We start from the raw sequence: 13,290 nt of genomic DNA on the forward strand, positions 1-13,290 counted from the left end.
CGATGTCTAGCTATTCATATCTAGCTGTAGCGTAAGTTCTCTACTTTTTACTCAACCTATGGAATACGAGTAGCAAAACACGTGTGTTGCATCGGATTTGATGCTTGTTTGACGGCAGCCTCGCAAATTGTGAAAAATAAATAACGCATTATTGTGTGCTAAAGGGTTGATAAAAACGAAAAATCGAAGATGTTGAGAAGACAAGCGCGACTGAGGCGGGAATACCTCTATCGAAAGTCAGTACAGGACAAAATGAAGACGATCCAGGACAAGAAAGAGAGGTTAAAACATAGCCTAGAAGAGAATACTCCGATCCATCACGACCTAAGGAAGAATGCATTGCATTTGCAAAAAAAAATCGAGTGGGAAGATGCAGGCCCCGAAATGGCCGTAGCGATCAGTACGGAGATGGGAGGAGCAATCGGCACGCACGAGGACGACGAATACCGATGGGCAGGTGTCGAGGACCCGAAAATAGTTATAACGACATCGCGAGACCCCAGCTCGCGGCTGAAAATGTTCGTCAAAGAGCTCAGACTCATATTTCCAAACTCCCAAAGGATGAATCGCGGTAATTACGAAATGAAACAGCTAATTCACGCCTGTCGTGCCAATGACGTGACCGATTTTATCATGGTGCACGAGCATAGAGGGATTCCAGACACCCTGGTTATCTGCCATCTGCCCTACGGACCTACAGCCTATTTCACCATGTCAGACGTCGTCATGCGTCACGATATTCCAGACATTGGAACAATGTCTGAACAGTATCCGCATTTAATATTTCACAACTTTAAAACTAAACTGGGACAGAGGACTGTCAGCATATTAAAGCATTTGTTTCCTGTACCTAAGGAGGACAGCAAAAGGATAATCACTTTTGCTAATCACGACGACTATATTTCATTCCGTCATCATAATTACAAGAAAATAAATGGCAAGGATATTGAAATGTCTGAAGTCGGTCCCAGGTTTCAACTTAAATTGTACGAAATCAAATTGGGCACATTAGACAATGCTGCTGCTGCTGATTCAGAGTGGGCGTTGCGACCGTACATGAATACTACTCATAAAAGACGGTTTTTATCTGAGGAAGATGGGTGGCAACAGGAAGATGACTTTTAGATGCACTTCAAGTCAGACATATGGTTTTTTATTAATAAAATGAATTTTGTATGTACAGCTATGAAATTGCCTTTTTCTCATTTACCGTAAATCTAACCTTTAATTTTTTCTAAACATTATGTAACTCGATATTCAGTGCATTAAATGGAAAATATTGAATGTTTGAATCATCTGCGCTTTTTCAAGTAATTTACAATTATTAATAACTCATTGATGATGTCAGTTTCGCGCGCAAATCGAGTCGCCACGAAACAGTAATTCAACCTAGATGGACGGATCATGCGCACTACAGTTTCGGTTGCAACGCTGCAGTTGTTTTTAAAAGATCAGGGTAATTGTGTGTGTGTAAAATTGGTCTAATTTAATTACGAGCACTGAAAAAGAAGTACGATCATTTAACTAAACTTGAAGCTTGTTTTAATTTAAACAACCCCGTCATGCAGGCAGACATTCGAAAACAAGTACCAAAACTTGAGAACCCCCAAGCACAGCGGCGTAAGAAGCATTTCGACCAGCTCGACGAAATGGAATCGTTCGCGTCCCCGAAACGTCATCAAAAAACGGATGGTGAGATACGTCCAAAACGCGTATATAAGCAATTTGGTTAGCTTAGCTGCATCCTAAACACTACTGTGTCAAAATTTACGTAGACATTGGCGCATGGATTTTATTCATTTAGTAGTAACGTTCGTTTTTGCGATTTAGCCTATTCTCCGTATCATGTAGTTTCTCGTTCTCTTGCCACGTAGATAGCGCTTGTGTATTTGTCGCGGTCGGCGTTGGAACTAATTCATCAGCGCGTAAATTGAGCGCAGTTTGGAACGGATCGATAAATTAACATTCAATTATTTAATTCAACTTTACGAATATTTAGAACAAATTTTCGCATATTATGTTACCAAATTTTTCACAATAAGTCGCACGTAAAATTTTCCAATACCAGGGTCGTCGCAAACGTGAAAATTTCTATGTAGCCAAAGAATTCTATTAAATACCCTGAAATTTAATCCCATTCTAAAGTCAAGCCACTCAATTTGAGTCAATCATCCTATGAAATAAAGAGGGACCTGAGAACTAGATTTCTGTTCGTAGGGAGTAATACATTTGTATTGTGTTCAAAAAATGCTGTCTGCAAATCAATATTATTATTATAATTGCGAATAACAAAGTAAATTGTGTAAAGTTGAAATTTAAAACAGTATTACAGGGTGCTATTGGACTTTGTTCATTCAATGGTTCCCAAATAATTTCATATCTCACTTAACTTGATAAGCATTTTCTTATTGCTAAAAGAAATTTAGAATTGTTTAAGTTGGAATGTGATAATTTTGACGTATTGAAACTCTAAATTTCTATACTTTGAAACAATCTGAGAGAAATCATCTCTTTGTTCCTGAAAACTGGTTAAGCTTGAGAATCTGGAAAAAAAATTTTTGCAACAACCCTGTAAGTTTACATCGTAATTAACTTTGGCAAGAAAGTTGCTGCAAGTAATACTTTATTTGAGTTACACCCAATATATAGGCCGACCCTTCATCAGTTCTGACCAGTAAATCCAATTTGCGTAGTGAATCCTACTTTTCAATAGTTTGGTAGTTTTGAAGTCTTTCATTTGGATTTAAAAGCGTAGTTAGATGTAATGCGATGTGTTTTTATCCCTGATCCTCTTTTGGCAAGATCTAGTTGGCTTTACATTTCAGATTTAGAGGTTACAGGGATATCACGTAGTGGTCGCGTGCGTAAAAAGTCCTCTAAACTTATGGACTTTGAGTCTCCTGATGACATAGCAGACAATAAATACAAACGACAAAAAGCCCAACAGTTACACGCACAGCATTTGCTAGAGCGTTATGAGGCGCATCGTCAGCAAGTTACTCAAAGTCATTCATCTCAGCATGGAGACGCCCCTGTTCAACGGCAACGCAAAAATTCTGGATCCCACATCGGCAGAGTTAAGGCTGAGCCGTTGTCCGAAAATGAAGGACACTCCTCTGGCTCTTATTCTGAAGATGATACGGCAATGAACGAAGAGGAAAGATATAGCTTAGAATCTGGTAGTGATGATGAAGTGGATCCCTTATTGATTGATGATAGAGAAACTGGATTCAGGAGACTTGAACCACCCGGTCAGGAAGCTCCCTCACAGGCAAATAGTTTGTACATGCTTGAGAAGTGCAAGAAGAAATTAATTATCAAGGATGGTAAGATTATTGGCAGAATGAAGGCTCAACGAAAGGATAAGGGTGTAAGTAAACTATAATATCTTTTACTTTTCAATTATTCATGACTACTTTTCAAACGTAAGAGAGACAAATCGTCCTAAAATTAACCATATGGAATGTTGCTTTGCTCTTTGATTGATAAATGAATAAAATTTCATCTTACAGAAAACACGCTTCACAGCCTATATGCTGTGGGCAAAAGAGATAAGACACGAATTAATGAAGCAATATCCTGAAATGGGTGAGTGAATATTGATGTTGATACGCTGCAGTAAAATCGTATACTATGCTCGCTGCAGTAAAATCGTATACTATGCTCGCTATTTAGTAGATAAAAATAGTGGCTAGTTATGCTCTGAAGTAAGATATAATTTTTTAAAGATTTGGTATGATGTTCCTTACGTCTCTTTTCATTGAGAAGGTTTCAAACGTTGATAAATATTACTGTTTTTTTATGATATGACAATCTTCAATATCAATTATTTAATTGATCTTATGTATCGTGAAAATGAACAACTTTCCGGTTACATGTTGAAAGAGATCTATTGATTGCTTCAGATTTTGCAACTATTTCAAAGCGTCTTGGTGAATTATGGGCAACTGTGCCGAACTTGGAAAAGTACAATTGGAGAAGACGGGCGAAACGTCTAGCGTCAAAGCCCAGCGCAGCAATCGCAGTCAAAGATGAATCAGTATGGAAAATGCCTCCACCTTCATCGAAAAAGAAATTCATTAACAAAATTGGTAAAGGACATGTTGAGGATCATCTGAAAGCTCAATTTTTACGAAGCTGGTTTGCCAATATTAAGTTAACTTTTGGTCAATTTTCAGGAAACGGTAAAGAAACAAAACCTTCCCCTTCAAAAAAGACAATACAGCTTGGAGTACCTTCTGTGGTAGGAAATATTCCAGTTTCACCACCATCTAATCGTGGTGGTAAAGATCTAGTAAATGAGCCAGTCATTGGAACAGGAATGTACAAAGTGATAGGAATGCAGCCTGTGGATGTAGCTGCTCATTTGAAATTGCTTGGTGAAAGTCTGACGATAATTGGTGAACGATTAAAAGAACACGAGGGCCAAATAGCGGTTTCAGGTAGTCTTTCGGTTCTGTTAGACTCACTACTCTGTGCTCTTGGTCCATTAATCTGTCTTACGCAACAAGTCCCAGAGACAGATGGTGCAAAACCTCAAACACTTTCTCGAATGCTCGACAATATTGCGTACATCATGCCCGGTCTGTAGGCATAGTGTCACTAATGCAAAGAAGTGAAAATACAGCATTGTATTATGAAAAATATAGCTTTTATCGAATTAAATTGTTTGATACTTGTGCTTATGAGACGTCATACAATAAATATATGCTATGCTGAAGTTAATGAGTCGAGATGATATGTCTAGTACAATCTTAAATCCTAATCTTACATTAAATATTTACACATAAATAAATAGCACTAATTATGGGCAACTAATATTTCGGCAGAATCTGTGGACATGTACAGAACAGATTCTTATCGCCGTATATGTCATCAATTCTTCCAACACTCGGCCAGATCTTTGTATCGGTTTTCACAAATGGCTGCAACAATAAAACATTTATTTTAAAAACGATTAAGTGCACAGAAAAATTATACTTTTTTATAACTAATTGAGAAGGTAAGGATCTGAAATTCTTCCAGTGTTTGAGAAAGAAAAGTTGAAGATACTAATAGTCTATTAATTTCTTACAGCGGGAAAGGCAGCTTGTTCGCGCGTATATGGCCTGTTCCATTCTGAGCAAACAACATGCTCCTGGGTATGTGGTGCCATTTTCAAAGGATTTATTTGGGAATCTAGTTTACCATTTTCTATTTCCCGAATTTCGTTCCTGATGCCTGTAAGGGGATAGTATTATTTGAAAAATGAAGAACAGTATGTAGAATTATTTAGAGGCCAGTAAACAATAGTAACTTATTAACGAAAACGTACTAATCAAAGCTTCACAGAATCTATCAAGCTCTGGTTTATCCTCTGACTCGGTTGGCTCTATCATCAAAGTTCCAGTGACTGGCCAACTCATTGTTGGCGCGTGAAAACCATAATCCATGAGTCTCTTAGCAATGTCAACAGCCTCGACATTGGCAGTTTTCTTGAAATCTCTCACATCAATGATAAACTCATGTGCTACGAGACCAGTGGTCCCCTTGTACAACGTCACGTAATGACCTTCTAATCTCTTGCTCATATAATTGGCATTGAGAATTGCTACTTGAGTTGCCTTCCGCAAGCCTTTCGGTCCCATCATCTTTATGTAGGCCCATGAAATTGGTAAAATCGCGGACGAGCCGTAAGGTGCCGCAGAAATTGTTCCTAAACTCTGTTTACCGCCATCCGTGTCATCAGCCAGTGGGTTGATAATGGGATGAGAAGGTAGAAATGGTGCGAGGTGTTTTTTGCTATAAACGAAAAAATCCTCATCATGCCCAGTTTGATTTTAGTCAATTTTTGAGAATCATCTTGTACTACTTACACCCCAATTGGCCCTACGCCAGGTCCTCCACCGCCGTGTGGAATGCAAAATGTCTTGTGTAAATTTAAATGTGAAACGTCGCTTCCGTAATCACCAGGTCTGCACAGTCCAACCTGTGCATTCATGTTAGCTCCATCAAGGTATACCTGCCCTCCACCGTTGTGGACCATTTCGCAAATATCGGCAATGGTTTCTTCGAAGACACCATTGGTGGATGGATAAGTGATCATTAGACAGGATAAATTCACTTTGTATTTATCTATCATTTCCTGTAAATGAACTATGTCGACAGAACCATCTTTTCTCACATGAATCGGCTCAACACGCATCCCTGCCATTTGTGCTGAAGCTGGATTTGTGCCGTGTGCAGAAACTGGTATCAGACAAACTTGCCTGTGGGCATCACCCCGCGATTCGTGATAACACTGGATAGCTCTCAATCCTGCGTATTCACCTTGCGCACCACTGTTTGGTTGAAAACTAATCCTATCATAGCCTGTTATGGCACAAAGATCCTTTTCAAGTTCCATAAAGAGTTGCTGATATCCTTCGGCCTGCTCGATTGGTGCGAAAGGATGTATATCAGTGAAACCTTTGAAACTGGATGGCATCATTTCGGTTGTTGAGTTCAATTTCATTGTACAAGAGCCCTGCAATTCAAATTGAAAACTTATGAGCATGCTGTAACGTAAATAGCGTTTTTGACCAATGTTTCACTCCAGCTTTCACTTACCAGTGGAATCATACTATGCACGAGAGAAACGTCCTTATTTTCTAAAGACTTCATGTACCGTACAATTCGAGTTTCAGAATGATATGTGTTGAAAACTGGGTGCACCAAGTAAGGTGTTGTACGCATAAATGGGGAGTCAATGATGCTGTAAATTCCTTTCGAATCACTTTCTACAACTTCTTTAGCCGTCATCTTTGAGCCAAATATTTTGAGAAGATCATCAACGTCTTTCAGTGTAGTCGTTTCATCAAATGCTATTCCAATTGACCCGTCATCGTTATACCTTGAAAATCGCAATAGTTGTAGGAAATAAGATTATACATCATCTACGTGGTCTTGATTACTATAACACTACACTTGCTTACCTCAAATTAACTTTAGCTTTTGTTGCTCTTTTTCTTACAGTTCCTTGATCATCTCGAGGCAGTACAGTGATTGTGTCAAAGAAGTGTTCGGTTTGGACTTTGTTGTTTCCCGCTTTTAGTCCACCAGCGAGAACTGCAGTTAGATTATGCACTCTGGTTGCTATATCTCTCAATCCTGATGGTCCGTGATAAACTGCATACATAGCGGACATGTTGGCGAGTAGAGCTTGAGCAGTGCAGATATTACTTGTAGCCTTGTCTCTTCTGATGTGTTGTTCTCTGGTTTGAAGTGCTAGACGATAAGCGTCAACACCATTGGCATCCCTTGTTACACCGATCATCCTTCCTGGCATTAACCTTACTAGGCTTCGACGACAAGCAAAGAACCCTGCATGTGGTCCCCCGTATCCCAGTGGGACACCAAATCTCTGACTTGTACCAATGCATATGTCAATTGAAAAGTCGCTGGGTGGTCTGATCAATGTTAAGGAAAGCAAATCGCTCGCTGCACACACCAAGGTCTGTAAAAGAGAAAATTCAAGATACTTTAATAAGGGATTGCAACGACACAGCGATATCTAAATGAATTGTGGACAATTTAGATCTGAAACGTATTTCATATTTGGGCAATCAACCACATTGTTCTATGCAAGAAATATCGCTTACTCCATTAGCATGGGCCTGTTCAACAACATTTGAGAAGTCGCGAATCTGCCCTGTTGTATCTGGATACTGTAAAAGAATTCCAGCAATATCTTTTTTTGCCAAGTCAACTTTAAATACATCTCCAACTTCGATGGTCAGTCCCAGCGATGTAGCTCTTGTTACAACAACATTTATCGTTTGGGGATGTAATTTATCAGACAAAAACATTTTCTTTCTTCTAGTATGCCTGTAAGTAAGCGACATCGCTTCCGCAGCAGCAGTGCTCTCATCCAGAAGAGAAGCATTCGCTACTTCCATCCCTGTTAGCTCACAAATCATAGTTTGGTAATTTAAAAGCCCCTCCAATCGCCCCTGAGAAATTTCTGGTTGGTAGGGCGTATACTGTGTCGTCCTAGGAATGTAATTGTCAAATATGAATACGTTTTAGTTAACTTCGATAGGATTCTTAACGTTATTCAGTTAAGATTCTTATTAATAGTTTATTGATGGATTGTAGTACACACAAACAATTGTTGCCGAAATTGGTGCTCTGACACATAATAATAACCATGTACTAAATGATAAGTTTGCTTACCATCCTGGATTCTCGAATATGTTTCTCAATATTGTATGTGGGACGCTACAGTTATGGTACCCCATACCGATATAGCTACGCCAAACTTGATTCTTTTCCGAGACCTCTCGAATTCTTTTAATTAATTCATACTCATCTGGAAATGGAAAATTTGATCGTGGATACGGAATTAATAAGTATTCAAGTAATCAAAATTTCTTTCTTTCTTCGTGATTATTGCCAAAAGAAATTGTGAGAGAATTAGGTTTGATATTCGGAATGAATATATGTGTAAATACGAGTCATCACCGACGAGATGATAAAATTATTTGAGTCTGTTCTAAGTTGTTATTAAATTCGACAAAATCAATTACGAAAATTGTCAGATGTTGATAGGAAAAGTACGTGAGTACACATCTCAAGTCACAGTTTCACCTCTTGACCGAAGATAAGTATGCTCTTTATAAAAAGTGATTATATCAGCTATGGAACATTCATTTATGCGATTAACTCAACTCTCGTGTCCCCTATCTGACCTCACGTGTTCTACCACAATTTGTTATTCGAATAACCATACTAGATTGTGTGTATTATGTTTCTTATCAATTCATTCCACTTCTCATGTTTAATGTGCAATATCATTTCTCCGCATAAATAACGCGATATTTTTACATGCTATCCAACTCGTGTCTGCATGGAAAAATTTCATTGAGGAGAAATAGTAAAACTGAATTTTTTAACTCTATATTTTTATCGGTGATGAATTGAATCTCACCAAATTGTCAAGTGTGAAATTAGAAGAGTTTAATGCAATCGTCACGGCTCTGAAAAAAAATCTCACGGACAGACCTCTAAGCTATTCGATTGGCAAAGTACTATACTTAATTATTACGAGTAGATCGCACAATATGTGTGGCGCAACATGAATAACATGCAGGCATCCACTTATATGCAAAGCTTACGTATTAGCAACCCTGTGATAACCCAATGAATACACTTGACCCTCTGTCTCTGCTGGGGGCTCTGTCAAACTTGTTTACACTTATCAAGTACGTTTCCAAATACGTAGTTAGTTTATCACTTTCAACAATCTTGTTCCATAAAAAGATGTTTTGAAATGAATTATAATTCCATTGAGACACTGGATATGATATACTAAAAATAAGGCGTGAATTGAAAACAATGTATGTGACACAATTCTCTTTTTTCCTTGATTATGAGTTTATTAAGAAATTCAAATATATTGTACTTACTAACTGGCTCCTCTATTTTTAAAGGCTCGTTCAAGCAAATTTTTTCTGGTACAGCAGATCGTGTCAATTCATCCAAACTCTAAGATGAAGAAAAATGTTCTTTAGTTTAGTTAGATTTTACAAAGATTTGAAACGTTTGTTTCACTTTTCATTATACAAGTTTGTAAATTGTATCAGTATTTTTGGAATTCAGTTAGTTACAGTGGATTTTCATCTGTGTAATATGTACATTTACATATTCAACAAAGACAGCACTGTTGCAAAACATTTCAAATAACTAATTTTGCGAAAATAATGTTTCCGTGATTATTGTAAAATATGAACGTAAATCATCAAACATGTCCATGAAACTTCAGTTTTACCTTAAACCCAATAGTCTCGAGCATTTCAAATTGTTCATGTTCCCTTGGTCCAATGTGTCTTACTTGGAATTCTTCTCTCTTTGGAAATAACTTCTCGAAATTGGATAAATTAATACTGTTTGAAACTAAGGCTCGTGCATACTTGATCGTATATTTTTGAGTGTGTAAAAGTCGGGAACAGGTAGAAACTTTAATTATTGACTGCATCGTGTTAAATTATTTCAAATTAATACTTGATAGTGATATTTAGAAACTTGTTTTCCCTGCTATTGGTAACGAACTCTGTACTCTCTTATTAAACCGTGCGTAACTAAGAGTTTAAAACGTGAGCTGAGATTTTATACCACTTGAAGGCGATGACGCCACGTGATGTGTGCGCGTCTCTCGATTGCGATTTGAACTTTGTTGACCTTGGCACAATGCGGAGATTCTTAGACTATGTCAATGAAAATGCGACTGAAATGCAATAATTTATCAGTTAATGGAGATTACACTGTGTTAGTGCATTGCGGAATGTTATTCACATCTGCGATAACTTGAAATCGCTTTTTCAAATGAAATCTTTGCTTTCCTATTAGTCAAAAAAATATTTCATTCCATTACCAAATGCTTGTACTATTTTATATAATCCATTTTGCTTGCAGCATCTTGTTTGGCTAATGAAATTTAGTTTTATATCTAATAACAGTACACTGATAAATTCGCAGGATATGAAAGAATTTTATTGACATGGTCTATGGAACATAACATATTACAATCTAAATATGAAGTACATAAAACTGGAAAATTGCAGACAATTCACAATTATGGGAATCTTAAATTTACAACATATTGGTAATTGGAACACATTTATATAAGTTGTATTTTCTCTGGCGAATGTGTATTCTTTCGTGATAGTCTTTTCATTCAGAAAAGTCATGTGAAACTAATTGTAAAACTGCTACAATTGTATTCAGAAACAAAATAACCACGTCGAATCTAAAAATTTGTTCAATAATATTCGAGTCTCAGGATTAACAACGCAACACGTTTATTTCATGTATTTATCTTTATGCTGTGTCAGGATTTTAGCCGATGATTTAGCATCCAAAAACAAAGCTCCGACTTCCTCAACATCTTCTTTCTTAATCACAGTTCTTCCATTAACTTTGGCAGTTAATGCAGCTGGTGTAAGCAACTGAACGACATATCTTAGCGTTGTCCTAGTTCCAATGTCACCCAGAGTTTGCAAAGCTTCGTCTTCAACTTGTAAGCCTTCCGTCGTAGCCCGCAATTTAACAATCTGTTCAATTTCCTTTCTCGAGTATGGCAAAGTTCTTATGATTAGTAATCTATCGAGTAAATCGAGTGGTATTCCATGTGGCGAAGCAATGTCTTCTGTGCCTCTGATGATGCAACGACCACGGTTTGTTGCAAATATAACTATTGGAGCAATTGCACTTTCTAAAGCACGATGGAGATATGTAAATGTCTCAATATCCAGCATATGTACTTCGTCTATGAACAGAACTCCAGGTACCAGTTCTGCGATACCCTGATCGATGTACTTGTTCACAACTTTGTTTATTTCCTTCCGCAGTTTATCTGAAAATATACATGTAACACATTTAAAAATAGAGACTCATCCGGTTTGTAAAGTGTCACTCAATTTTTATCATCTGCAACTTTTCTTTTGAGAAGTTCAAAATATTCGGTGACAATTCGATGAGATTCAGAACTGTCTGTTGCTAAGGCATATAACTACAGTAATCAATACTTGAAGTTTGATCAATACAATACTGATAATGATTACGAGAAAAAAATATATTTCTAAAAGAAATCTGCACTTAAGTAATCAAATTTTACCGGTGATTTCAGTTTTCTTGGGCTTCATGAGTTGTCCCATCATTGACATGATGTCCTGTCCTCCTTGTGGTTTAGAGTTAGCGACATCTAAATCATGCAGCGTGACATCCTGGATAACTTCTTTCTTTTTGTGGACATCACCTTTGGGCAAAGGCACGTATTCCTCTGCTTCCAAGTCAAATTCCGTTGCGAAATTGTCACTACGTCCTTGTCGTTTCACAGCCCCGCTATTTGCCTCGATATAAATTACATCGCCGGTCTCAACCTTTTCTTTTTGGAGAGATTCGTATATAGATGGATCAAGTTTCAACTGTTTTGTTCCTTTAGCAGTTTTTAACCCAATAACCACATGGGAAACTGTCTTTCCATAGCCGCCCATTGGGTTCTCAGTTTCCACAGGCGTCAGCTCCGTTACTTCACCTTCGTAGACTTCTTTGGTTTCTTTTATTCGCAACCCAATAGCTCGTCTAAAATTTTCCATAAGTACCTCTGTTTTTTTTATCTCTGAACTATATACTTCGGAACCAACCATCGGACAAAATGGCACTTTGTTACCCAGTTCCTGCGCTATTGCAAGGGCAACTGCTGTTTTCCCTGTTCCAGGTGGTCCTGCAAGCAGGACTGCTCGCCCAGCCATTTTCTTCGATCTTATCATATCGACGACAACACCAGCAGCCTGTAGAATTAATGTCATTCAAGAATGAGGTAAAAATAAAATAATTCTCTGTAATGAACAATTGGTTATTATAACTCAAGCTGTGGGTTAGCGACAATGATCAATTTACAAAGGAAAGAAATAAATGATGAAATAGTTGTTTCAACAGCGGTTGAACAAATCAGTGGCACTGGGCAAGAAGTTTATTATATCATTCAGAACGGTAAGAGTATAAATACCCAAGTATCACATAGATTGTTGAGTTTATGAGATATTTCTAAACCGTTGTTAAATCTGATATTGTATTTTGCTTTTTGGAGTATGTAGTTTTCAGTGATGTGAGGTTAGGTTAGATTGTACGATGTTGTTTTGATATATCTATAAGACGACGACACGAGAAGGAACGGGTTTGAATTTTAAATAAAAATGAAAACACAGGCACACAACATTAAGTTCAAACGATATCCACGGGTAGAAGTAGGTGTGGAATAAATAATTGAAAATTTTTTTTAACCTCTCTTGCCATTTCTTGGCCGACGAGACCGGCAGCCATCTGAATCGCAATACCATTCTCGTCAAGACCGAGACCTTTAATATGCGTGTGTGCAGAAATTCTCTGGGTTTTTGCCGTACTTTTCACCTCCTCAATCTTCATTATTGATAATTAAATAAATTTTGCAAAATTTCAAGCAATTTCAAGTCTCTCACGCGGCGTGCGGTGTTACTACGTTCTACGTTTGTTTGCCGCGGTGAATTATGTTTTCACCGTTTTCATGCGTCGGTAGGCATGTGACGTACATACGACATCATCCAATCGGATTCATCCCATCAAGTTATGCCTTTTACCAACAGATGTCTGCAGCTTTTTACATCAATCTCGCGAGTACTATGATCTTCCTACATTCAGTATATAAGCCCAAATTGCAGCTCAACCGTCGGGTCCGATTTACCTGGGATAAAAGCTAATAAATCAATATAATTTGACAGTTTCATTACATTTCTT

The 13,290-nt window shown here is 37.7% G+C and overlaps 4 protein-coding genes across 7 annotated transcripts; 2 read left to right on the forward strand and 2 right to left on the reverse strand.

Moving 5' to 3' along the window:
• Window positions 1–50: 50 nt before the first annotated feature.
• On the forward strand, window positions 51–1,191 carry LOC124217683 (U3 small nucleolar ribonucleoprotein protein IMP4). The gene has a single exon (XM_046623618.2). It carries the CDS (start codon window positions 190–192, stop codon window positions 1,123–1,125), a length of 936 nt encoding a protein of 311 aa, XP_046479574.1. The 5' UTR covers window positions 51–189; the 3' UTR covers window positions 1,126–1,191.
• A 233-nt stretch (window positions 1,192–1,424) lies between these two features.
• LOC124217668 (HMG box-containing protein 4) lies at window positions 1,425–4,725 on the forward strand. Of its 3 annotated transcripts, none has more exons than XM_046623588.2 (5): window positions 1,425–1,692; window positions 2,832–3,370; window positions 3,513–3,588; window positions 3,906–4,091; window positions 4,179–4,725. In XM_046623588.2, the coding sequence occupies exons 1-5, from the start codon at window positions 1,563–1,565 to the stop codon at window positions 4,589–4,591; spliced, it is 1,344 nt and encodes a 447-aa protein (XP_046479544.1). In that variant the 5' UTR covers window positions 1,425–1,562; the 3' UTR covers window positions 4,592–4,725. The 3 variants fall into 3 exon arrangements, with proteins under 3 accessions (XP_046479544.1, XP_046479543.1, XP_046479545.1); XM_046623587.1 differs by having other exon boundaries at window positions 1,426–1,692; window positions 2,826–3,370; XM_046623589.2 differs by lacking the exon at window positions 1,425–1,692 and adding an exon at window positions 1,839–2,571.
• On the reverse strand, window positions 3,915–10,097 carry LOC124217647 (glycine dehydrogenase (decarboxylating), mitochondrial). Of its 2 annotated transcripts, none has more exons than XM_046623549.2 (10): window positions 9,788–10,097; window positions 9,426–9,504; window positions 8,194–8,329; window positions 7,620–8,010; window positions 6,954–7,474; window positions 6,589–6,871; window positions 5,856–6,505; window positions 5,315–5,781; window positions 5,075–5,220; window positions 3,915–4,925 (listed from the first exon to the last, which is right to left on the reverse strand). In XM_046623549.2, exons 1-10 carry the CDS (start codon window positions 9,992–9,994, stop codon window positions 4,815–4,817), a joined length of 2,991 nt encoding a protein of 996 aa, XP_046479505.1. In that variant the 5' UTR covers window positions 9,995–10,097; the 3' UTR covers window positions 3,915–4,814. The 2 variants fall into 2 exon arrangements, with proteins under 2 accessions (XP_046479505.1, XP_068991456.1); XM_069135355.1 differs by lacking the exon at window positions 9,788–10,097 and adding an exon at window positions 9,135–9,327 and having other exon boundaries at window positions 9,426–9,480.
• Window positions 10,098–10,487: 390 nt separating this feature from the next.
• pont (RuvB-like helicase pontin) lies at window positions 10,488–13,056 on the reverse strand. The gene is made up of 3 exons (XM_046623586.1): window positions 12,802–13,056; window positions 11,633–12,308; window positions 10,488–11,371 (listed from the first exon to the last, which is right to left on the reverse strand). Exons 1-3 carry the CDS (start codon window positions 12,940–12,942, stop codon window positions 10,818–10,820), a joined length of 1,371 nt encoding a protein of 456 aa, XP_046479542.1. The 5' UTR covers window positions 12,943–13,056; the 3' UTR covers window positions 10,488–10,817.
• Window positions 13,057–13,290: the final 234 nt, after the last annotated feature.

The sequence above is a fragment of the Neodiprion pinetum genome, chromosome 4, assembly GCF_021155775.2.
Source record: "Neodiprion pinetum isolate iyNeoPine1 chromosome 4, iyNeoPine1.2, whole genome shotgun sequence".
Classification (NCBI taxonomy): domain Eukaryota; kingdom Metazoa; phylum Arthropoda; class Insecta; order Hymenoptera; family Diprionidae; genus Neodiprion; species Neodiprion pinetum.